A 14,542-nucleotide genomic window follows, 5' to 3' on the forward strand; every position below is an offset into this window, starting at 1 on the left:
TGCCCTTTGAGGATCCCTTCCAACCTGATGCAATCTGTGAGTCTGTGACTGAACAGCACTGGCTCCTTTGATCTGTCACAGAAGCTGTTTGGCTACCAGTTGCAAGATCAGCCATTCAGTGATTAAACCCAAATCAGCTCAGTCAACAATTCACTTGAGAGAACATCATCCTCTGCAGCTGGATCACATAACCCTTCCTGTACCTGTGTTGGGGTTCTCCTGATTGCAGTCATTAAAAGCAATGTCACTTGTGCTGGGAAACATCATTCTGCAGGAGAAGTGCTCCTGATTGTAATTATGCTGCTGTTAGGCAGGAGCTGATGCAAGGCAGAGTAGGGAGTCTGGAGTTCTGTAACCTGTCTGAGCAGCAGCATGTGGTGTGCAATCACCAGGGTTAATTTTTCCTGGAGATTGAGTGATGGGATGAGGAGGTTTTTATTGTAGATGTTGCCACAGCAGTGCTGGGAGGGCTGGAAGCCCTCTGCTGTGAGGCCAGGCTGAGAGACTTGTTCAGCCTAGGCTCAAGGGACACCTTCTGGTGGCCTTCCAGTGTTTAGCCTGGAGAAGAGGAGGCTCAGGGCAGAGCTTATTGCTGTCTGCAGCTACCTGAAGGGAGGCTGTAGCCAGGTCGGGTTGGGCTCTGCTGCCAGGCAGCCAGCAGCAGAACAAGGGGACAGAGTCTCAAGCTGTGCCAGGGCAGGTCTAGGCTGGATGTTGTTAGGAAGTTGTTGTCAGAGAGAGTGATTGGCATTGGAATGGGCTGCCCAGGGAGGTGGTGGAGTTGCTGTGGCTGGAGGTGTTGAAGCCAAGCCTGGCTGGGGCACTTAGTGCCATGGTCTGGTTGGTTGTCTAGGGCTGGGTGCTAGGTTGGGCTGGCTGAGCTTGGAGCTCTCTTCCAGCCTGGTTGGTTCTATGATAAAGGGACCAAGCAGAAAGCTGGGGACAGACTTTTGAGCAGGACCTGTTGTGACAGGCCAAGGGGTGATGGTTTGAACTGAAAGAGGGAGATGCAGACTGGAGAGAAGGAAGAGATATTTGATGCTGAGGATGGTGAGACCCTGGCCCAGGTTTCTCAGAGCAGTGCGAGATGCCCATCCCTGGAACCAGTGCAGGTGAGGTTGTTTTGGGGGGGTCTCTGAGCAACCTCCTCTAGTTGCAGATGTCCCTGCTGACTGCAGAGGGGTTGAAACTAGATGACCTCTGAGGGTCTCTTCCAACCCAATCCTTTCTGTGATTCCATAAGGAGAGGCAGAAGCTGTAGAGAAAAAGGTCTGCCCCCTCTCTGGGCTGTGCCACTAACCTCCCTGTTTCAGAAAGGATCTAAGTGAGGCTGCAGTGACTAAAGCTGTGCTTTGTTTTCCCTTTAACATAAAAACTAAGATAAAACCAAAGTGGCACAGTAAGCTGCTGCCTGTCCCTGCTCTTGTGATGGGTGTCTTTAGAGCTTGTCGTGGGGTAGGGTTCGCTGTGTGCCACTGCAAATTGCACTGTAACAGCAAACAGGGCAGCAGGGCTTAAAATATCTCCTTCCAAAAGATGAGTGTTCAGCTATTTCGAGTGCTGCTGCTGAGGGATGAGCACATACAGTATTTAAGAGGTGCCTCAAGTGGCATTGATCGCTTTCCCTGTGGCTCCTGCTTCATCTTCTAGCACCTTCACAGGCCCTGCAGCTTCTGCTCTGCTCTTTCTCTTTGCCATTCTGTAGCACTGGCAGACGAGCTACAGCTTTCCTGTCTGCCTGAGCTGGGGAAGCACAGCTTTGAGGCTTCTCCAGCATCTTGGTTCATGTCTGCCACCTCTCTTGTGGATGAATCCAGATTGCTCTGTGGTTTAGAGACACGTAATTGGTGTATGTGTAAAGCAGGTGATGGAGATCTCTTTGTGTGCAGCCTCCTCCCCTTTGGTGCATGGTGAAAACTTCCTCTGTGTCTGCACAGAGAATTCCCTGCCTTTCCTGGCAGACTTGGCCAGGAGGAGCAATGGACCTGTTGGAGAGGGTTCAGAGGAGGCTACAGAAGGCTGGAAGCTTTTGGCTGTGAGGACAGGCTGAGACAGTTGGGGTTGTTCAGCCTGAAAAAGATTTCAGGGAGACTTTCTGCTTAAAGGGATCAGATAGAAAGATGAGGAGAGACTTTTGAGCAGGGCCTGTTGTGACAGCACAGGGAGTGATGGTTTGAGCTAAAAGAGGGAGACTTAGACTGGAGAGACCTTCTGCTTAAAGGGATCAGGTAGAAAGGTGGGGACAGGCTTTTGAGCAGGGCATGATGTAACAGCACAAGGGGTGATGGTTTGAGCTAAAAGAGGGAGATTCAGACTGGAGAGAAGGGAGACATTTTCACACTGAGAGTGGTGAGAGCCTGTCCCAAGTTGTTCAGAGAGGTGGTACCTGCCCCATCCCTGAAACCACCCCGGATCAGGTTATCTGGGGGTATGAATAGCCTGCTGTAGATGTCCCTGCTGACTTCAGGGGGGGCTGCACTAGATGACCTTAAAGGGTCCCTTCCCATCCAAACCATGTCATGGTTCTCTGCAGAGGAGACTGCAAGCCACATGCTCTGTGCTGCAGGTGTAGAGCCAAGGGTGGCAAAGTCCTGAAGGGATGGGGTTTGAATGCACTAAACAGCCTCTGCTCTGTTTGCTTTCTCTCCAGGAGGAAAATATTTGTTTGCACTGGGCTGCTTTCTCTGGCTGTGTGGACATAGCAGAGATCCTGCTGGCTGCTAAGTGTGATCTCCATGCCGTGAATATCCATGGGGACTCTCCCCTGCACATTGCAGCCAGAGAGAACCGCTACGAGTGTGTCGTGTGAGTACAGCTCCAGCCCTGCTGCTTCTCTCCTTTCCACCCAGCTGCTCTTGGCAAGCTCAGGAGATCCTTTTGAAATGCCTTTGGCCTTTAAGCACAAACCAAAACTGGGATGGAGGGTTTGTTTCTCCACTGGCCAGCTCCTCTGGGCACTGGGTCTGAAATTGCTACTGCTGTAGAAGAGATCAGAAAGCATGGAGTGGTCCTGGAGTTGACAGAGGCTTGAAGGACCATGCTCAGCCTGAGCTTCCCAGCAGAAAGGCATCAGGCATCCTTCATTAAAGCTTTCTGTTTTTCCCCACAACTAGCTGTTAGTGTGGTAAAAGGGCTTTTCCTTTGCTCCATCCCTGCTCTGGGTAAAGCCATCATGTGTACTCACCAGAAGCTGGTGAGTATAAACAAGGGCCAAGTCCAATCCCAGGTTCCCATGGGACTCTTCCATTGCCACCTTACCTTTCCCACCCCATAGCTTTCGCTGCCAGAGTTTCAAGCCTGTCTGAAGTTAGGCTGGTACCAGCAGTGTAGCTGGCATGCCTGAAGCAAGGCAAGGTTTGCCCAGAGCTCTCACAAGTGCCTGGAGCTCCAGTCTGTGGCTCCTGCCAGCACCTTCACGTAGAAGGATTCACTGAACCATGCTTAATAAAGAAACCTCAGGTGCTTATTCACTACCACAGATTCTTCCTTGTCCCTTAGGGGCTGGCTGGAGGATGTGAGTCAGCTCATTTTCCCCTGGTGTGCTTTCTTTAGGGGGGTGCTGATCCTCTCTTGCTGTTTTGCAGTCTCTTTCTTTCCCGTGGCTCGGATGTCACTTTAAAGAACAAGGAGGGTGAGACTCCGCTCCAGTGCTCCAGCCTTAACTCTCAGGTCTGGGTGGCCCTGCAGATGAACAAGACTCTAAAAGAATCATCTGCTGAGAAGCCTCCCCAGATAGACAAGGTGGTGAGCAGGTGAGAATACCTGGCTTTGCTGTTGTGGGTCATGGATTAGAGCCCTTGCACTGGGGAGGTTGGCAGCCTGGTTGAGGACAGGACTCTCAGTGCATGCTTAGCTTTTATAGCTGCTGTGAAGGGCAGTTTGAGCTTAGCAAGAGCTCAGCACATGCTGATTCAGACTGTGGTTTGTAAATTCATCCTCCAAGTGGAAATGTTTGCAAGCACAAAGAGCAGTCTGTAAGATAGGGAGATAAAAAAATAAACTGTTAGTCTGATCTGCTTTCAAGCTTTGAGTGCTCAGCGATCAGACAGTAATCCTGCTTCAGGGTTGGGGAGGGAGCTTGTCTTTGGAGGGAGCTTTTCTTCTGTTCAGCCTGCAGAAGAGAAGGTTCCAAGGAAACCTTCTTGTGGCTTTCTAATACCTGAAGGTGCTGTGAGAAAGCTGAAGGAGGGACTTTTTGGAAGGGCTTGTAGTGATAGGATGGGAGGGAACAGATTGAAGGTTGAGGAGGGGAGATTTAGACTGGAGATTGGGAAGAAATTCCTTCCAGTGAGGGTGGGGAGACACTGGAACAGGTTGCTTAGGGAGGTTGTGGATGCTCCCTCCCTGAAGGGGTTCAAGGTCAGGTTGGATGGGGCCTTGAGGAACCTGGGCTAATGCAGCCAAGGAGGTTGGACCTAAATGATCCTCATCTAGGGAGGCTGTGCTCAGCACTGGTCAGCACTTGAGTGCTGTGTCCAATTCTGGGTTTCTCAATGCAAGAGAGATGTTGAGGTACTGGAAGATGTCCAGAAAAGGGCAGCAAGGCTGAGGATGGAGCTGGAGCAGAGCGCTGTGAGGAGAGGCTGAGGGAGTTGGGGGTGTGCAGCCTGCAGCAGAGGAGGCTCAGGGCAGACCTCATTGCTGGCTGCAGCTGCCTGCAGGGAGGCTGTAGCCAGGTGGGGTTGGGCTCTGCTGCCAGGCAGCCAGCAGCAGAAGAAGGGGACACAGCCTCAAGCTGTGCCAGGGCAGGTCTAGGCTGGATGTTGTTAGGAAGTTGTTGACAGAGAGAGTGATTGGCATTGGAATGGGCTGCCCAGGGAGGTGGAGTTGCTGTGGCTGGAGGTGTTGAAGCCAAGCCTGGCTGGGGCACTTAGTGCCATGGTCTGGTTGGTTGGGCAGGGCTGGGTGCTAGGTTGGGCTGTCTGAGCTTGGAGCTCTCTTCCAACCTGGTTGATTCTGTGGCTCTCAAGGTCTTTCCAACCCAAAGCATAGTGTGAATCTGTGGATCTGTGACGTTATCTCTGTGCCCCTGACAGAGACATCGCCCGGGGCTACGAGCGGATCCCCATCCCCTGTGTCAACTCAGTGGACAATGAGCCCTGCCCCACCAACTACAAGTACGTGTCGCAGAACTGCGTCACCTCCCCGATGGACATCGACAGGAACATCACTCACCTACAGGTGTGCCCCTGCCTCTGCTGGCCTGCTGCCTGTCTCACAGCTGCTGCACTGCAGTGTGCTTCAGAACGGGTTGGGCATCCAGAGTGGGGCTGTTTGGTCCTAATGCTGCCCCCAAATCCCAGCTGAGGCTGTAGTCCTGAACTCCAGCTTGTGCTCTAGGAGATGGGATTCTGCTTTTCTTTGGTCCTAATGCTGCCCTCACATTCCAGCTGGGGCTGTAATTCTGAACTCCAGCTTGTGCTCTAGGGAGATGGGATTCTGCTTTTCTTTGGTCCTAATGCTGCCCTCACATTCCAGCTGGGGCTGTAATTCTGAACTCCAGCTTGTGCTCTAGGGAGATGGGATTCTGCTTTTCTTTGGTCCTAATGCTGCCCCCAAATCCCAGCTGAGGCTGTAGTCCTGAACTCCAGCTTGTGCTCTAGGAGATGGGATTCTGCTTTTCTTTGGTCCTAATGCTGCCCTCACATTCCGGCTGAGGCTGTAGTCCTGAACTCCAGCTTGTGCTCTAGGAGATGGGATTCTGCTTTTCTTCCTTGCTGAGACTCAAGCTAGCCTCTGCTCAGCTGTATACTGATGCTGACTGATAGGGCTCCCATTTAGCCTTTTACTCTCTTTGTATCTGGGGAATCAGGGAGTTGTTGAGAGTCCTTCCCCGTGGTGTCTTCCTACTGACTGCAGCATCCAGGCTGAGGTCTTCACTGGGATCCTGGGAGTCCTGGAAGGGCTGGGTTATGAAAGCAGAGTGGGGGAAGCATAGGGTGAGGCTGACCCCTCTGGATACGACTCTGAGGTGGCCAAAGTGAACTTCCAAGCCTCGTTTTACAGCAACTGCTGGTGGGACTGTTTTGGTATGGGGAGTACTGGGGGAAGCAACCAGCTGGAGCACCCATGTGGGAAGAAGCAAGCAGCAGGGGAGCACTGAGACATTGTATTGCATCACCTCCTAGCTCCAGTCTTTCCTTAGAGCTTTCCTTGTCCTCAAGTGTAGAATATAGCCCACAGGACACGGAGGAAGGTTAGTAACACAGGGGGACATCCTCTGCTCAGAGATGGAGATGGCTCAGTGTGAGTTCCTTGACTTCAAGCCTGTGCTGGGTTGAAAATGACCCCTCCAGATAAAATCACCAGACTGGCTCAGAAGGCTTGGAAGGAAGTGAAGCAATATATTTACACCAAGCTGAAATCTAAAAGCATAGGATCCAATGCAAATGCACAGGAATATGTTTACAAGTATTTGCACTTCAGAAATAACACACAATCCCCCTGAGCAAAGCCCAGAAGGGGCCAACTGCCACCTCTTTCTTCACCCCCTGCAGTGAGGAAACCAGAAAGGCCCCAACTGTTGCCTGCTCAGCCAAGGTTAGTGCAGAAGCAGTCAGTCTGCAGGAGGGAAAAGCAAGAGTGAAGCAAGAGGCAGGAAGGTGAAGGGAGGAAAATTGTTTATGCAGCAGATTGTGTCTAGCCCAGCAAACAAATAGAATGGTACAGAGGTGTCTGTTGTTCATTTGAAGTTTGGAATGGAACTAGAGTGTTAACTCTAAACCCACTGCAAAGCCCAAGTCCTCTTCATCACACAGAGGACTAAGTAACAGAGTCAAAATGCCACCAAACCAGTGAAGCTGGTTGTCCTGTGCAACACGCTGCAGCAGCAGACTGGGGGTTTCCTCTCTGTCCTGGTCACAGGAGCTGTTCTCTCTGTGTGAGTGGTGTGCAGTTAACCCCTGTCACAGGAGCTGTTCTCTCTGTGCTGTGCAGTTAACTCCTATTCTTCTCTTCCAGTATTGTGTGTGCATAGACGACTGCTCCTCCAGCAACTGCATGTGTGGCCAGCTCAGTATGCGCTGCTGGTATGATAAGGTGAGGACACACAACCTCCTGGTGGCTTCCACCAGCCTGTGGGAGCTGAGCTTAGCACAGTTCAGGGCTCATGGCAATACCTTTCAAACAGTCCCTCGCACAGCTCCTCCTCTCTTTTGCTTTTAAAAGGCCTCGAGGTGCAGTCTCAGCCATGAGCTTTATGAGCTGATAAGGAAAGGAGGACTCAGAGAAGCTTTTCTGGTGTTCTTTATTTGTGTTACCCTCGTGCCAACTGAGCCATTAATTACAGCCATGTGAGAGAGAGCACTTAATAACCCATGCGTGAAATCAGCTTCCATCTCGGCACACTGCGCTGCGTAAACAAGGGGAGGGGAGCAGAGCAGAGCAGAGCAGGCTTTGGGGCTTTTTTCCCTTTTATTTGCTGTGATGAAGGCAAAGTGAAGATGTTTTAACTGCAGCAATGCCAGAAGCTTGCTTTGGTTTGGGTAAGTGTGCTTCAGCCCTCCAGGGAGGCTTCGAGGTGGCTGCTTGGGCAGGTTCTGCTAAGCTCAGAAGTTGTCTGAATCTCTGCGCGTCTCTCCCGGGGGGAATGTTGGCAACTTTGCTTTGTAGCCGTTTTATTGACATGTTAATAGGTGATTGCATCTTGCAGACCTTAAAAGCCACATTTGTTTAATATGATGAGCTGCCTCTGGAGCTTCCTTAATCCTGCAGGCCTGCTAAACAGCTGACCTGTAGCTTTTTGGGGAGCGGCACTGGGAAGGTGAGAGGTGGTTCAGCAGAGCTTCGCTCTACTGGTGGTGTACCCTGGAAGTTTAGGCTTCATTCCAGAGAAAGACTTAAGCATCAAACATCTGCACTGCAAAAGAGTCATTGTGCTGGTGCACACTTGTGAGATCTGGGGGTTGGTGGTGTGTAGAGTGATGGCAGGCAACCAAAATCTAGCTGGTGTCTGCCTGTTTGTCAGCTGCTGGCAGTAGCGGCGAGCGAGCCACCGCCAGGGTGGGGCAGAAGCACCTGCGGAGGCTGTGCTGGATCTGGGGAGGTTGGGTCATGCCTCTTTTTACACTTGGAGGTGTTTCTGCTCTTGGAGGGCCCACAGGAGCAGACAGCTAACCAGTCTTGACTGCCTCTCCTCTTCAGGATGGCCGACTGCTGCCCGAGTTCAACATGGCTGAGCCGCCGCTGATCTTCGAGTGCAACCACGCGTGCTCGTGCTGGCGGACCTGCAGGAACCGCGTGGTGCAGAACGGGCTCAGGTGAGAAGCAGGATCCCAGCACAGCTGAGCTTAGAATCAGAGAATCATACAATGCTGGAGGTTGGAAGGGACCTCAAAGCTCATCCAGTTCCAGCCTGCCGTAGGCAGGGACACCTCCCACCTCCCTCATCCAGCCTGGCCTTAAACACCTGCCTGGGCAACCTGTGCCAGTGTCTGACCACCCTCACTGCAAAGAACCCTTTCCTGACATCCAGTTTGGATCTCCCCTCTGCCAGTTTAAACCCATTACCCCTCCTCCTGTCATTACAAGACCTTGTCAGTAGTCCCTCCCCAGCCCTCCTGTAGGTCCCCTTCTGATACTGGAAGGCCACTATAAGGTCTCCTCAAAGCCTTCTCTTCTCCAGGCTGCAGAGCCCCAACTCTCACAGCCTGTCCTCAGTGCAGAGCTGCTGCAGCTCTCTAAGCATCCTTGTGGCCCTCCTCTGGACTGGCTCTAACAGTTCCATGTTCTTCCTGTGTTGGGAGCTCCAGAACTGCACCCAGGACTCCAGGTGGGGTCTGAGGAGAGCAGAGCCAAGGGGCAGAATCCCCTCCCCTGCCCTGCTGCCCACACTGCTCTTGCTGCAGCACAGGGTTCCTGTCTGGGCTGCATGTGCACACTGCTGGCTCGAGGCCAGCACCAGGCTCCTCAGCTTTCTTCCTCTAGTCTCAGCTCACTCACAAAGCCACAAAAACCTGCCTTGCTGAGATGGGACAGGAGCTGGGTTGGAGCAGATGCCCCCATAGCAAGGTTCCTGTGTGCTGGTGGGAATGAAGCAGCACTGAGTTATGAGCTCAGTTAGCATTTACACCCTGTCCCATCAGGTGGGAGCTGCAGTGCTCTCTCATCAGCCTGACTTTACAGCATAGAAATAGCTTCTGGGTTTGCCTGGGTGTAACTTATAAGGTGGGGATCTGGGACTTGGAAGAGACCTTTAAGATCATGAAGTCCAACTCAGCACTGCCAAGTCACCACTAAACCATGTCCCTCAGCACCACATCTACACAGCTTTGAAACCCCTCTAGGGGTGGGGAGTCCAGCACTACCCTGGACAGCCTGTTCCAGGCCTGGACAACCCTTCTGGAGAAGAAATTGTTCCTCATGTCCAACCTAAACCTTTGCTGGTGCAACTTGAGGCTGTTTCTTCTTTTCCTGTTGCCTGGGAGAAGAGATCAACCCCCACCTGGCTCCAGACTCACTTCAGGGAGGTGCAGAGAGCCAGAAGGTCTTTCCTGAGCAATAGACCAACATTCCCAGACTTGGCTGCTTAACATTTCCCAGTTGCTGGTGTAACTCCCCCTGAACTGGGTCCCTCAGTACCTGTTGACTTACATTTTCAGCTTGGCACCAAAATCCTGATGGCTTTGGTGCTGCAGATTAACTGTTCTGCCTTGAACCTTTGCTATGGAGAAGTTTGCTGCTGCACTAAGTTCAAAGGAATCCCACTGGGGAAAAAAAGACTTTGGGTTGTTTTTTTTGTAGCACTGACAAGACTTTTTTTCTCAGCTTTGTAGTTCCAGTGACATTTTGGGCTGCTAAAATTAAGTAAGGAGCAAGCTTGGTGCATTTCCACACAACTTTACCTCTCTCTGGTTCATCCCTGCCAAGCTCCAGAGCTCTGGTGTCTATGTGGGTGTTTATTTAGGAGCTTTACAGCTGCAGCTGTTGGGTTTGCATTTTTGCCTTGGTGAAGTGCTTCTGTGAAAGACAGAAGGGTTGGACACCCAACCATGAGCTTGGGAGAGCTGGTGGTAGGGACAGGGCTTTGGCAGAGCTGTGCTTGAGGCCCTGGGCAGGCAGTGGAGGAAACCTCCATTGTTTGGGCTGCAGCAAGGCACAGGAGTGCTCCTGCTCCATTTTCAGTGCTTCCTTACTCAGATTTGCTCCAAATTATCTCCACTCAGCAGCACACATGTTTCCATCTGGCAGGCTGGCCCCAGCTCAGCTGGGAGGCAGAGATCAAAGCTGTGGTCCTGCTGCTGCCAGTGTCAACCCTGAGAGTAGAGTCTGAACCTGAGTTTGACTCTGCTGTGATAGACAAGGCAAAGCATGGAGGAACTTCCTCAAGGCTGCAATCATGAAATCACAGAATGAGAGCATTTGACAGAGACCTCTGGGGATCATCCAGTCCAACCCTCCTGCTAGAGCAGCTTGCCCAGGGTCACAATATCCAGCTGGGTTTGCAGTCTCTTCAGAGAAGGAGATTTCACAACCTCTCTGGCAGCCTGCCTCAGGGCTGCAGCACCCTCACACCAAACAACCTTTTTCTTATACTCAGGTGAAACCTCCTGGCTTCCAGATTGTGCCCACTGCCCCTTGTCCTGTCCCTGGGAACCACCAGACAGAGTCTGGCCCCACCCTCTTGCCCCTTCACCTTTTAGCTCTTGCTGAGCATTGATCAAGATCCCTCCTGGGGCTGCTTTTCTCCAGGCTCAACACCCTCAGGGTGCTCAGCTTTTGCTCCTCACAGAGATACTCCAGGCCCCTCAGCACCCCTGTAGCTGGACTCTCTCCAGCAGTTCCCTGCCTCTCTTGAACTGGAGAGCCCCGAGCTGGACCCAGTAGTTCAGCTGTGGCCTCTCCAGGGTGGAATAGAGTGGGAGGAGACACTCCCTTGGCCTGCTTGCCACACTCCTCTTCGTGCCAGTGTTACAGCCAGTTCTCTGAGAGCCATCATGCTCATGAAGTCATGTCTTGCCCTGGTGAAGGCTTCAGGAGCTGTGAGCACACAGAAGCAAACATGCAGCCCCTGGTTTGAGCTGACAGTGCAAGGAGGGAATGGGTGAGGGGAAGAGAACTACTGGGAAAAGCAAGAGGGTGAAGTTCAGGTGAGCGTCAGATTGCTCTTCATTCCGATAAGAGCATTGCTGAGAGCAGGGTTGGTTCCCTTGGGGGCAGAACAAACCTTTCCCAGCCCTAGAGACCATTCATCCTGCACTTAACTCAAGCTCTGAGTGAGCAGGAGGCAGAGTGGCTCACAGGATTGTTTCTCTGCCTATAAGCTCCATCAGTAAAATTCCACACAGCAGCTATTACACCAGCAAGGTTCAAGTTGCAGCCTTTCTTCCTTGTCTTTCAGCCAGGGAGCTGGATATGATGGAGCTGCTAAATGCAGTGGCCTCAGCAGAGGGCACAGGGATCAGAGCTCTTAGCTCAGGGTGTTCTTAAATCACCATGAGCTCCCTGCCTTCCCCCTGCAGCAACCCTCCCTGCCCTAGGTCCCCTTCCACCTCCCCTGAGTGCTGGGTGTGTGGAAGGAAAAAGAACTGCTGGTGGTGGGATTCTGGTCTCCAGTGTGTAGATCATCAATGGTGTAACCACACTGAGCCTCCAGTCCCACACCCTCTTCCCCAGTTTTTGGCTGTGGGCCTTGCAAGGTGCAGCTGGGCATGGAGAAGGGGCTGGTGGGTGCCCAGCCCTTCTGCCCACATGCTGAGCAGTGAGAATGGAGCTACCCACTGATGCCAGCAGAACTGGGAGGGGATTCGATATTGAAATCAACTTTGAGGTTGTGCTGCTGGAAGAATGCTGCCTTTGAGTCATCTCTGTAGTGCCTGAGGGAACTGGGGTTGTCCAGCCTGGAGAAGAGGAGGCTATGAGGGGAGACCTTCTGGCTCTCTACAACGTGGAGGTTGCAATGAGGTAGGGATTGGTCTCTTCTCCCTAGTAACTAAGTACCTCGTCACAGGATGAAAGGAAATGGCCTCAAGTAGCACCAGGGGAGGTTTAGGTTGGACATTAGAAGTAACTTTTTTCACTGAAAGGGTTCTCAAAGTCTGATCCAGGCTGCCCAGCGAGGTGGTTGAATCCCCATCCCTGGAGATGTGGAAAAGAGGCAGAGATGTGCTGCTGAGGGACACTGTTGAGCCCCAGCCTTAGCAGAGACAGAAAATGGGTGGCCTCTGTGATCTTCAAGGTCTCTCTAAGGGGACTCCGTGAGTCAGAGAGTTCCTGGTCTCTGTGCAGAGCTGCCTTTAACGTGGCCTCGTCTCCCCTCCTGCAGGACTCGGTTGCAGCTGTACCGGACGCAGAAGATGGGCTGGGGCGTGCGGACAACGCAGGACATCCCCCTGGGGACCTTCGTCTGCGAGTGAGTTCTGCAGCAAGCCTTAGCCCCCCGAGGGCCTTCCTCTTCTCAAAGAAAGGCTTTCACCCAAGTCACTGTGTCTTTCAGCTCAGCTACTCACCTTCAGCCAGAGGTCTCCTGCTCTGTTTTTCCCTTTCTCCACCCGTCTCCAGCTGGCTGAGACTTGTTCCCAGCTCTTGCCCCTCTTCAAACAGAAGAGGAAGGGGTAAAGAACTGGATTTGGGTTCTGCTGCAGGTGTGCAGTTCAGGTGTTCCCTGTGGCTGTTCACAGAATGGTTTGGTTGAAAGGGATCTTAAAGATCATCCAGTTCCAATCCCCAGACCATGGGCAGGGACACCTCACACAGGCCCAGGTTGCTCAAGGCCTCATCCAGCCTGGGAGGGAACACCTCCAGGGAGGAAGCATCCACAGCCTCCCTGGGCAACCTGTGCCAGTGTCTCCCTGCCCTCACTGCAAAGAATTTCTTCCTGATGCCCAGCCCAAATCTCCCCTTCTTGAACCTCAATCCATTGCCCCTCATCCTGTCTCTGCAGACCCTTGTCAGAAGTCTCTCCCCAACTCTCCTGAAGCCCCTTCAGGTACTGGAAAGCTGCTCTAAGGTCTCCCTGGAGCCTTCTCTTCTCCAGGCTGAACATCTCCAACTCTCCTAGGCAGTCCCTAGAGGCGAGGTGCTATGGGCTGTGGAACACTTAAAGCCAAGGCAATTTGGAACAACTTTGTTCTGTCAGATCTATTTTTTCTGTTTCAATTCTGACTTCTCAAGAGGTTTTCCAGTGTCACAGCTCTGGTTTTAGTCTGATTCAGCAGAACAGCAAAGCACTTGGCGTTGAGCGCAGGTTTCGGCCCCGATTCAATAAAGTACTTAAGAACAAAAATGTTCAGATTTATGTCAAGTGAAAAAAAATCTGCTGCTGAACCCCTGGGGTTTTAGGCTTGAGAGTGGTGCCTGCACTTTGCTAAACATTTTGGAAAGTGTTTTTCTTCATTGCAATGCTAACAGTGAGTTTTAGGACCTTCTAAATAAGGCTGGGCTCATGCCCTTCCTGCAAATAGATGCTGGGGTTATTTGGAGGTAGTTGTTGATGTTGATGGAGTTGGGGTGAGGGCCTGGGGGAGATTGGTAAAGAGAAAGAAAGATCTGCAGCAGATCAGCTAAGTGTTTCTTTGCCGTTAGGAGCTGCCAGGTGCTAAACTGTCTTTGCAGAGGTAAAGCTTAAAACTGCTCTTGCTGAGCAGTGTCCCTGCTGTCGGCGAGCGGTGTCCCTGCTGTCGGTGAGCGGTGTCCCTGCTGTTGGCGAGCAGTGTCCCTGCTGTCGGCGAGCGGTGCGTGTGCCGTCGGCAAGCAGTGTCCCTGCTGTTGGCGAGCGGTGCGTGTGCCGTCGGCAAGCAGTGTCCCTGCTGTTGGCGAGCGGTGCGTGTGCCGTCGGCAAGCAGTGTCCCTGCTGTTGGCGAGCGGTGTCCCTGCTGTTGGCGAGCGGTGTCCCTGCTGTTGGCGAGCGGTGTCCCTGCTGTTGGCGAGCGGTGTCCCTGCTGTTGGCGAGCGGTGTCCCTGCTGTTGGCGAGCGGTGTCCCTGCTGTTGGCGAGCGGTGTCCCTGCTGTTGGCGAGCGGTGTCCCTGCTGTTGGCGAGCGGTGCGTGTGCCGTTGGCGAGCGGTGTCTGCTGTCGGTGAGCGGTGTCTGCCGTCGGCGAGCGGTGTCTGCTGTCGGTGAGCGGTGTCTGCCGTCGGCGAGCGGTGCGTGTGCCGTCGGCGAGCGGTGTCCCTGCTGTCGGCGAGCGGTGCGTGTGCCGTCGGCGAGCGGTGTCCCTGCTGTCGGCGAGCGGTGCGTGTGCCGTCGGCGAGCGGTGTCCCTGCTGTCGGCGAGCGGTGCGTGTGCTGTCGGCGAGCGGTGCGTGTGCCGTCGGCGAGCGGTGTCCCTGCTGTCGGCGAGCGGTGCGTGTGCTGTCGGCGAGCGGTGTCCCTGCTGTCGGCGAGCGGTGTCACTGCCGTCAGCGAGTGGTGCGTGCGCTGTCGGCGAGCGGTGTCCCTGCTGTCGGCGAGCGGTGTCCCTGCTGTCGGCGAGCGGTGTCTGCTGTTGGCGAGCGGTGCATGTGCCGTCAGCGAGCAGTGTCTGCTGTTGGCGAGCGGTGCATGTGCCGTCGGCGAGCGGTGCGTGTGCCGTCGGCGAGCGGTGCGTGTGCCGTCGGCGAGCGGTGC

The 14,542-nt window shown here is 53.4% G+C and overlaps 1 protein-coding gene across 13 annotated transcripts in view; it reads left to right on the top strand.

The window, feature by feature from the left end:
* Nucleotides 1-14,542, top strand: part of EHMT1 (euchromatic histone lysine methyltransferase 1) — a 153,313-nt gene that overhangs the window by 127,322 nt on the left and 11,449 nt on the right. For all 13 annotated transcript variants that reach the window (XM_064171526.1, XM_064171532.1, XM_064171534.1 and 10 more), the window contains 6 exons: nucleotides 2,651-2,805; nucleotides 3,585-3,752; nucleotides 5,037-5,181; nucleotides 6,961-7,038; nucleotides 8,143-8,258; nucleotides 12,263-12,349. In XM_064171526.1, the coding sequence (XP_064027596.1) occupies nucleotides 2,651-2,805; nucleotides 3,585-3,752; nucleotides 5,037-5,181; nucleotides 6,961-7,038; nucleotides 8,143-8,258; nucleotides 12,263-12,349 (749 nt within the window). The remainder of the gene's footprint in view (nucleotides 1-2,650; nucleotides 2,806-3,584; nucleotides 3,753-5,036; nucleotides 5,182-6,960; nucleotides 7,039-8,142; nucleotides 8,259-12,262; nucleotides 12,350-14,542) is intronic.

The sequence above is a fragment of the Pogoniulus pusillus genome, chromosome 35 (assembly GCF_015220805.1).
Source record: "Pogoniulus pusillus isolate bPogPus1 chromosome 35, bPogPus1.pri, whole genome shotgun sequence".
Classification (NCBI taxonomy): Eukaryota; Metazoa; Chordata; class Aves; order Piciformes; family Lybiidae; genus Pogoniulus; species Pogoniulus pusillus.